Consider the following 9,658-nt stretch of genomic DNA (forward strand, 5'->3'; position numbering starts at 1 on the left):
AAGTTCTTACGGGATACGGGGCTTTTCTATGGGATATAAAGTAGGACAGAAATGGGGAAAACATATAGGGTAAGAGTGTGTGCGAGTGTATGTTGTGAAGGTGGCCTTCACACTCCAGAGCAGAAGGGGGCGGTAATGCACCTATAGATGGATGCCAACCGCCGTAAAACAAAAAGAAGAAGAAGATGGTCCGAGACAGTTTACTGTGGCCCTTGAGTGCGCGGTTTCGTAATCACTGGCTGCCATTAACGTCTATAGACGTCAATTCGATTACGAACTCTCACTGCAATCAACGTATATACACGTTTTTCTACGGGGTTTGCTGGGAGACGGTCTGGCGGAGCTTGTAAGCTAAGTGTAGTGACGAACTGACTCCCTGTAAGGGGCAGCAGTGCTCTCTTTGGATGAGCGATCAGTATAGATCATGGAAAGAAGATGCAAGTTGACAAGGGAGAAAATGGCGAAACGCAAGTCGGACAAGCTCACTATGTGTCGCGGTAGTTCGGACAAAAAGAGTGCCGCGGTCGTGAGAAGTGACGACGAAGATTATCAAAAGAGGGAGCTACGGAGACGCGCGTTCTCGGGGCCAAGCGGTGAGAGGCAGCATTTCTCACGCTGCGTGTCACCAACGGCAAGCTCAACTGACGAATCCGCGTCAGATGAATTCAGCGAACCGGACCCGGATTCGTCGGATGAGTGGTTGCCGTCTGGACCAGGCAGGAGCAGCAGAGCCTCGTCCCCAGACTCTCCAGAAAGACGTAAAAGAGGTAAGAATGTGATAACCAGCTAACTTTTTTTTAGCTAGCTAGTTAAAGGGGGGAGGGCCGCCCCCCCATTCAGTTCATGTCACATGATCGCCATTTATTCCCACTAGTTTATGTACTGTAATATCTGTTGCCTGTACTGATCGGCATTCATTCCCATTAGTATATATGAATTTTCAATTTACAGATCGTGCATCCAGCAGAGATCCCATTCCCACTCCTGTTGGCAAGATGATTTGAGCATTTATTAGTAGTTTAATTATACTGCTAGAAGCAGCCATCAGAGGATGGGTACACTGAGGTCATAAGGAGATGGATAGTGAGTAACAATATTTATGTGCCATTTAAATGATGCACAAATGGAACTCAGGGGCTCAAGGTCTGACAAAAAAAAATCCTTTCGTTTCAAATGTTGAAACAAGCCAGGGTTGACCCATGCTTTCAGGCTAACTCCAACTTCTGACACTAACATCTAGCAACCTCTTTCCAATATTTCATTGTTGAAATTAGGTGAATGTGTGAATTGTACTCTCAGTGTTTTGTTATTGGCTAACTGGAGTGGCACTTAGTGTTAACTTGTGCTGTTGTAGTACAACCAAAGTGCAAGTACAAAGTGCAATATGTTCACTGGTCTTCTGCATACTTTGGTTATAACAAGTGGCCATTTGAGATATTGTTAATTTTCTATCAGGTCAAACCATTCAGGCTGACCTCTGTCATCAACAACAAGGCATTTTCACACAGAAGACTGATGCTAGTTGATAGTGTCTCTTTTCTGAAACATTCTTTATAAACTCTAGAGACGATTACGCACAGGAAAATCCTAGTAGAACAGATATTCATGAAATATTCAACCCAGCCTGACAGGCATCAGAAACGTAAAACAAATATTTTTCTCCATATCACACCGCAGCAGTTAAAAAAAATATATATTTTTATGGTAATTGTATGTATTTCTATAATTTCCAGGTGCATCTAGCAGAGATCCCACTCCTGTTGGCAGTGCAAAGAAAGGTAAAACAAATATATTTTTCTCCACATTACACCCCAGCAATAAAAAAAATATTTATAGTAATTGTAAATATTTCTATAATTTCCAGGGCGTGCATCAATCGGAGGTTGTGGACAACATTCTGGCTGGCATCAATTCGAAAACTGGCAACCAAATCAGATCCCCTTCACAGCAACCCCTGGACCCCGGGGAGCTGCCGCGGAGCTGGATTCTGACTTGCCAGCTGACTTCCTGGAGCTGTTCCTGACAAATGAGCTGCTCCAACATATTGTGGATCAGACCAACTTGTATGCCAGTCAGTATATTCGAGCACAACCTGACAGTTTGCCATATAGCAGAGCTAATGCATGGAAACCGGTGTCAGTCCCAGAGCTGAAAACTTTCTTTGGACTCAGTTTTCTCACTGGCTATGTTAAAAAGCCAAATCTTGAACTGTACTGGAGTGTGGATGAGGTTGATGCAACACCGTATTTCAGTAAGACCATGTCAAGGAACCGATTCCAGATGATATGGAGGTTCCTTCATTACAATAATAATAATGAGTCACAGGATGCGACTGACAAAATGTATAAAGTCCGCCCTGTGTTAAATTACATTGTGGAAAAGTGCAGGGAGCTGTATCAACCAGGGCAAAACATTTGTATTGATGAGGGTATGATGCAGTGGCGGGGACGTCCATCTTTCAGGGTGTACACCCCACAAAAACCTGTGAAGTATGGGATCAAATCATACATACTGTGTGACTCTGCCACAGGGTACTGCTTCAACATGCATCCTTATGTCGGCACAGCTAGTACTCTGCCAGATATAATATTCGCTCTCCTTGATCGTCTCCAAGGCCATGGTTATACACTTTTTATGGACAATTTCTATAATTCCGGAGCACTCTGTGAACGGTTACTGGGAGCACAAACCAATGTATGTGCAACATTGAGGAAGAATATGGGGGGATCTAAGATGGTGAAAGATAAGATGCAGAAGGGACACAAAGAGCAGGTTCCTCACTTCAAGCCAGCGTGTGTCATTGCATACAACTTGTCCATGAATGGGGTGGATAAGCTGGACCAAAACATCGCCTACTACCCCTTCATCCGAAGGTCACTGAACTGGTCAAAGAAATTTGTCGCCTATCTGTTCCAACTATGTATGTTAAACGCATATGTCCTCTACAGAGCCAAAAACCCAGAGGAGTGTAAAACCCTCTTGGAGTTCATGCGCAGGGTTGTGAAGTCCTGGACTGCAAAGCAATTTGTGGGGGAGCAAGTAGAGGAGGTGGAGGTGGGGAAGCAGGTAGAGCAGGTGGAGGTGGAGAAGCAGGTAAAGAAGGAGGAGGTGGGGAAGCAGGTAAAGGAGGAGGAGGTGGGGAAGCAGGTAAAGGAGGAGGAGGTGGGGCAGCAGGTAGAGGAGCTGGAGGTGGGGAAGCAGGTAAAGGAGGAGGAGGTAAAGGTGGAGGTGGAAGAGGAGGAGGTAAAGGTGGAGGAGCTGGAGGTGGAAGTTGCAGGTGTGAGGGCTGAGGGGGGTGGAAACTTGGAGGAAGGCCGACGTACTCCAAGGGCGCCATACAACACTGACCCAGATAGTAGGCTAGACGGAAATCTAGCCAAACACACACTCGAACACCTGATGCGCACCAGCAAGAGGTCAAGACCGTCAAGGAGGTGTAGGGTCTGCGCACGTAGGGGCCAGCGCAGCGAAACCAAAATGTGGTGCACGTCCTGTTGTGTCCCCTTGCACGCAGGAAAGTGTTTTACTGCTTATCATACTAAGCTGAACTATTCTGTGGAGCATTGAAACACACATGTTTCGCTTTAGCTGCGACAACATACATACATAGTAAAAAGTTCATACATTTTTGTCAGATGTAGAAATTGTTCCTATATTGTTTTATATTTGTAAATAAATAGTTTTGCCATCAAAAGCCCTTTCTCAGTGTTAATATTCTGTGGGTCTTGAAATATGGGTAAAAATGCTCTAAAACGGCTGGCAGTATAGGGCTCTCTGCTATGAAAGTGGTTTGCAGCCAATGCACATTTTCTTAATGTTTTAGTGTTTGGCACTCCAGGGCCACCATAACAGCTCCCATCTCCCACTGTTTTTTCATCTCTCCCCAGGAGACTAAACAACTTATCTAATTTAAACCTCTTGTGACCAAACGTATTCATGTAACTAATATTTGGACTATTTTTAACGATGATTAGCACTGCCCACTTTTCATTTCCTGCGTTTCACCAGAAATCTTCAGAACTGAAGAAGCCTCTTAGATGAAGTGAAATATCTTCAAGAAAAGAAATCCAGTGCAGTTGCTACTAACTTACTGTGTTTTGGATAGTTATTAATTAACATTACAATTAAGTGATCCCAACGGCATCACCACATATTTAGAAAATGGCATTTATTTGTCCAGACATACAAAAACATTCACAACCAAATGTAGAATAATTTTCTAAATAAAAACTTTGAAGTCTGTAATATGCCATCAGATTCCATGTCCAGTGTTGAGGCGATCACATGGAGGTCAAGCTACACCATGGAGCAGTCAGTATAAGTTCAAGGTGATTATGGCAACACAAAGTTGAGTCAGCATTGGAGCCACGTGAATTTTCTTGAACTGCTGTCATCTCATCATCATCTTGCAGACAGCCCTCTTAGCAGTTTAGTTTTTGTACTTGATGTTGGCTTCAACTACAATGAGACACATACACACAATGCAAAGCATGACAACATTGTGTGGTGTTGTGAGCAGTTTTATATTAGTATGATCACTTATAATTTGGGAGTATGGATTATCTATGAGGACTAACTCTGAAGAGTAAAACCTGGAGCAGAATAGCCTTCACTTTGGTCTTGGTCAAAATAGCTCATCAACGTTCATGAGAGAATTAAAAGTCCGTCCTTTCGCAAGGCAAGACTGCAAAAAATGTAGGTCTGACAAAAGGCAGGAAAGGGTAGGAATTGCTGCCGAATGTGTGTGAACATTGAGCCCTAAGGTGCTGTAATATGAGAAAATGTCAAGCTACAATCATAGACACAGCCACATGGCCTTACTAGAAGTCAAATGTCAATTTTGTGCAGAAGCATCTCTTAGCCTGAACTGTGTGTGTGGTCTTACTCACCAGTGTAATCCTGTGGTGCCATGGGTCTGGACAGGACATGCTTCAGGGCATCCAACCATTCTTTTTTGTCCCTCTCCTGCTCACACATGAAAACAAACTGCCGCCCAGGCGTGTCCACCATAAGGCCACAGTTCCACTTGTTTCCACGTGTGTGTTTTGGGATGTATTCCTTCACAGAGTAACCATTGCTCTCTGTGCCGATGAAGACCGCACCTAACTCCTCTGCATCCTACACTCACAGTGATGAGAGCGTAAATATATTCAAATGACTGCAGGGCAAGGGCTTGACATCCTTTACTAAAGCGGCACACACAGCGTCAGGTTAGAATGAGAGGAAGTTGTGTCCTTACCAGTTGACCTTTGAAGTAGAGCAACTTCCTGTTCTGAGAGTCCAAAATAAACCATCTCTTTTTGAATGACTCCGTCTGCTGTTGAAAAACCATATTTAATACAAACACTTCACATGAATAAATAAGAGCACTGCAAAATTTCCATCATAATATCCATATGTCCAGCTCAAAACAAACATTGGTGTGTGTGCGTGTGTGTGTGTGTTTGTATCTGGTCTTCCTTATGTTGTGGGAAAGTTTAGTCCCCATAATGTAATTTTACTACATTTTAAGGTGAAGACATATTTTAAAATGAGGCAGAGGTCAGGGTTATAAGGCCAGTAGTAATTATGGTTAAGGTTAGAGTAAGTCTCCTGGAAATTAATAGAAACCAGTGTTTCTATCCTTAGAACCTTTTCAGGCATAAACACTGACCTTGTCAGGACCATAGTCCTCATAGTCCAAAGCCTGGTCCTACTGGGAAGAACCGAATTTCTGAGGAACTGATTAAAGTTAGGATTAATATGTAAATTCATTGTTAGGTTAAGGTTAGAGGTAGGTATTAACTGGACTATGGTTAGGGATAAGGCTTTAGTTTGGCTGTCCAAATGAATGGAAGTCAATGCACTGTCCTCACAATGATAGATGTGCAAATATGTGTGTGTGGGGGTATGTATAAAAGGAACTGAAACACTTTTTTAAATGTAAGACATGACTCATACGAACGTCTTAAACTCACCACAATACATTAATGCTGGGTTTTTTTAATAACTCACCTGCGGCCCTGTCTTTTCCATGTATCCTTCTTTGAGGTAATTTCTTGTTATCTTTGGTATCAGCTAATAGAGAGATGTAAAGGTAACACAAGAAGAAAAAAAAATGCACATTTCATATTTCTATCCTTATTGCTGTCTGATCTGTAAAGGTCAAGTTAAACACATTACTGCAGGGTGCATTAAAAAAATAAAACATGTACAAGATTGGATGCTTACTTCTTCATCACTTCCTGTCGGATATGCTGTTTTCAGGTATGCGTAGCGCGCTGCACGAATGGCGTTGTACCATGTGACTATTTCCTAGAGCAGGAGACGAGACCCCGAGTTTCTCCACAGCCAAAAAATAAAACAACTCACAAATTTTACACATTTTACAGTATACTTACCTCTGGACTCTCGTGATAAACATAGAGGTTCCTGGTATGAATGGCATCTTGGTAAATGAGCTGCAGCCCATTAGGATGACCGATTTTGTCTGGCTGAAAAGTGGCGTTCAGGTCCTTGATAGGAATCACAGCTTTAGGGCCTTTGGACTCCTAGATCACATGTGTATCAACGGAGTATTAGCACACTAGATATTGTTTGCATTGTTTGCACAGTGATTTACTAATACTTTTTTGTGGTTTTAACAAGAAAATAAAGTAAAAATCCAGACAGACCTGCTTTAAGGCAGAGGTAAGCAATTTAAAACATTTTTTTAATTTAACAGTGCATCAGCAGTTCAGATGTGTAGCAGAGAACTCACATTGTCCTTGTTGTAATAAGTCATTGTGAATTCTCTCTCTGACAGCACAAACTTCCTCTTCAGAAACTGTGTGTTCTCTTTTCCTTTCTTCCACAGCAGCCCTTCATAGAAACCTGGTATCAGTCCAACAAAAAAAAACACTCAATTAAAGGTGATTTAAACTCTCTAAGTATTTCAGGTTTCACTTCTTGACCGTTTTCACTGTACAGCAAACAAGGTCTGCACGTGCATGTTATGCAGTAGAAATACACAACATCACCTGTGGTATATGCAAGTGGAGGATACTTGGTTTCCCCGCTGAACTCTGTCCTTTCATATTTGGCCCGGATCCACTGCTCTCGCAGGACACTACAGTTCAGGAGCAAACAGGTCAGACATCTTCAAAATAAGCAAAACCCAGATCTGTAGCCACATGAACATAATCACTACGTTGCTTCCATATATCGCAGCAGAAATGAATCAGCATGCCATGTCAACAGTACAAAGTTGCACTTCTATTTTTTGGTGGTTTTGCACCATCATCAGTCTGTGCCTGCTCATAAACACATACACAACCATATAAGGCTTAACGGAGACAGTGAGACATCATAAGGACAGTTTTTTGAAGAGCATGAACATCCTGGAAAAACTATACGTACGCATGGTCATTTTCCTGTGGCCGGTAGTAGTATGGTGGAACAGCTCTCTCGTATGTAACTTTGGCACTGGCATTGCCACTAGATTTCATGAACTTCCCCAAAAGACACACAGACAGATTACACATGGACATCCCGTTATAAACTGATATACAAGCATTGTGATAAAAAGGTAAAAAGTATGGAGTGTTGTAACAGTCTATACCTCGACCAGCTCATCCTCCCAGAAGTCCAACTTTATGGATTTGACTCGGCTGGAGAGGCTGCGATGCACGCCAGAGCAGTTCAGACACACAAACACACCCAGCTTGTAGGACGCCCAGTCTGGATCTGAGGTGTGTGGAAGACGAGGGATTTGATTACATTTGAGTATATTCAATACAGTACTGTACTTACTGAGAGTTTGCATGTTCTCCCCATGTATGTGTGGGTTTTCTCCAGGTTCTCTGGTTTCCTCCCACAGTCCAAAGACATGCAGATTTAGGGATTAGGTAAATTGGACACTCTAATTTTACCATGAGTGTGAGAATGGATGGTTGTTGCCCTGTGATGGACTGGTGACCTGTCCAGTGTGTGACCCTGCCTTTCATCCTATGCCAGCTGAGACTGGCACAGCCCCCCGTGACCCTTGTGTGGAGGATAAAGCGGTAGAAGATGGATGGATAGATTATTTTGTTCCATTTCATATACATTTTAGTCCATGACATTAGTGTCATGTTGTCCCAATCTTTTCTTTGTGATCTCATTCATAATGTAAAAGCAGATGAAAGCAGGTTCAAGTGGGGCTAGAGCCCATCCCAGCTGACATGGGGCCCTGGACAGATCACAAGTCCATCGCAGAGCCAATATATAGAGACGCATGGCATTTCACATTCAATTTAAAGTGTCCAGTTAAGCTCTGTGTGTTTTTGGACTGGGGCAGGAAACCTGTGGGAGCATTCATAATCATACTTAAATAACAGGGGCCAGATCTCTGCAGGATGGGTATTTCCTCTTGATGCTACGAGAACAGTTCTTCTGCAGTTCAGTTCTGTTCAGGAACTTTATCATTAGCCCTAGAGACTGGCAGGGTTAATGCCACTCCAGAGGAACACAGACTTTGTTTCAGGTGTGAGCTCATAGAAGAGATGAGAAGAGGTATGATTTTGTGTTGTACTTTCCAATTTATCAAGACATGGGGATGCATGTTTAAGTAAAACTGTAAAATAATCTGCAACTTTAAACATTAGACGAACCACTGCAAATGATTTTTGTGATGTCTGACAAACCCATGAGAGGTCATTCAATCCTTAGTACGTCTTAGTCTTAGATCATTTTCTTTAGAGGATTTCTTGCACAAATGTTAACATGTCTTGATTTACACACCTATACTAAGTATTTATCCATTTACAATACTTGAGTCACATGGGATAGATTCCTGGCTGTGGGACAGATATTTTAATTTGGATGCCATAAATATATTTCATCTCAACTTTTAGTGCAAACTATATTGTTTTCCTTAGAGATTTTCCTCTATGTATACTTGCTTTTTCTGAGTAACTTTGATAAACACCTTGAAACTCACAATTGATGTATTTATAACACTTGACTTACAGGAGCCACATTTCAAATTCACATTTCTTGATCCTAGTGGAACATCAGCTTCCTTTAAAGGATTTCCTTGACATACTTATGCTTTTATTAGCTACACCTTTTTACTGATTTACTGAAGTCCCACAGTGGGGAAATTTATAGAGTTTCAGCACCAAATGCAGTAAAGGTAGTACATAATTAACATGCATTTTGAACATCTATGAATATGTAATTTATAAAATATTGAGTTGAGATAAGAATAATAGTATATGCAGTATTGGCAGTGAGTAATCATTCTTTGTCTTCCTCCTTTCAGTTTAAGACGACCAAATCTATTAAACCCAATTGTAAGCAGAGATTAAATAGAAAAATATGAGCACATGATATAAAACGTTGGTCGGTGATAGAGCAGCTCTCACCTGGCGCGCCGCAGTCAGCGCAGCGGCTGTTGTGCGGCTCCTTCACTAATTCCAGCAGGATCCTTTTGTTTTTCTCATGGTTTGACATTGCTGTGCAGAGGGCAGGCTCTCTTCTTCAGTACTCAAATGACGACGAAGACGACGATGAAGAAGGCCGCTGTCCAAACACAGCATGGTGCTCACATTGTTTTGGGTGCGGCAGACAGCGGAAAAAAAGACGCAAATATGAAAAGTGGAAGTTGCGACAGACAGGCCACATGTGGAATGTTTCACCACCGAGAAGAGACGGATCT

General features: G+C 42.3%; 2 protein-coding genes across 3 annotated transcripts; one reads left to right on the forward strand and one right to left on the reverse strand.

The window, feature by feature from the left end:
- The first annotated feature begins 162 nt into the window (after positions 1-162).
- Positions 163-4,041, forward strand: LOC131475259 (piggyBac transposable element-derived protein 4-like). Its single transcript, XM_058653233.1, has 4 exons — positions 163-767; positions 1,734-1,778; positions 1,865-3,093; positions 4,009-4,041. Exons 1-4 carry the CDS (start codon positions 425-427, stop codon positions 4,039-4,041), a joined length of 1,650 nt encoding a protein of 549 aa, XP_058509216.1. The 5' UTR covers positions 163-424.
- A 110-nt stretch (positions 4,042-4,151) lies between these two features.
- On the reverse strand, positions 4,152-9,653 carry adap2 (ArfGAP with dual PH domains 2). 2 transcript variants are annotated; one of them, XM_058653618.1, is made up of 11 exons: positions 9,366-9,653; positions 7,580-7,704; positions 7,378-7,469; positions 6,999-7,087; positions 6,740-6,852; positions 6,381-6,530; positions 6,211-6,294; positions 5,995-6,057; positions 5,240-5,314; positions 4,890-5,118; positions 4,152-4,458 (listed from the first exon to the last, which is right to left on the reverse strand). In XM_058653618.1, exons 1-11 carry the CDS (start codon positions 9,451-9,453, stop codon positions 4,430-4,432), a joined length of 1,137 nt encoding a protein of 378 aa, XP_058509601.1. In that variant the 5' UTR covers positions 9,454-9,653; the 3' UTR covers positions 4,152-4,429. The 2 variants fall into 2 exon arrangements, with proteins under 2 accessions (XP_058509601.1, XP_058509600.1); XM_058653617.1 differs by having other exon boundaries at positions 5,240-5,317.
- Positions 9,654-9,658: the final 5 nt, after the last annotated feature.

This window comes from Solea solea, chromosome 16 (genome assembly GCF_958295425.1).
Source record: "Solea solea chromosome 16, fSolSol10.1, whole genome shotgun sequence".
NCBI classification, from domain to species: Eukaryota; Metazoa; Chordata; class Actinopteri; order Pleuronectiformes; family Soleidae; genus Solea; species Solea solea.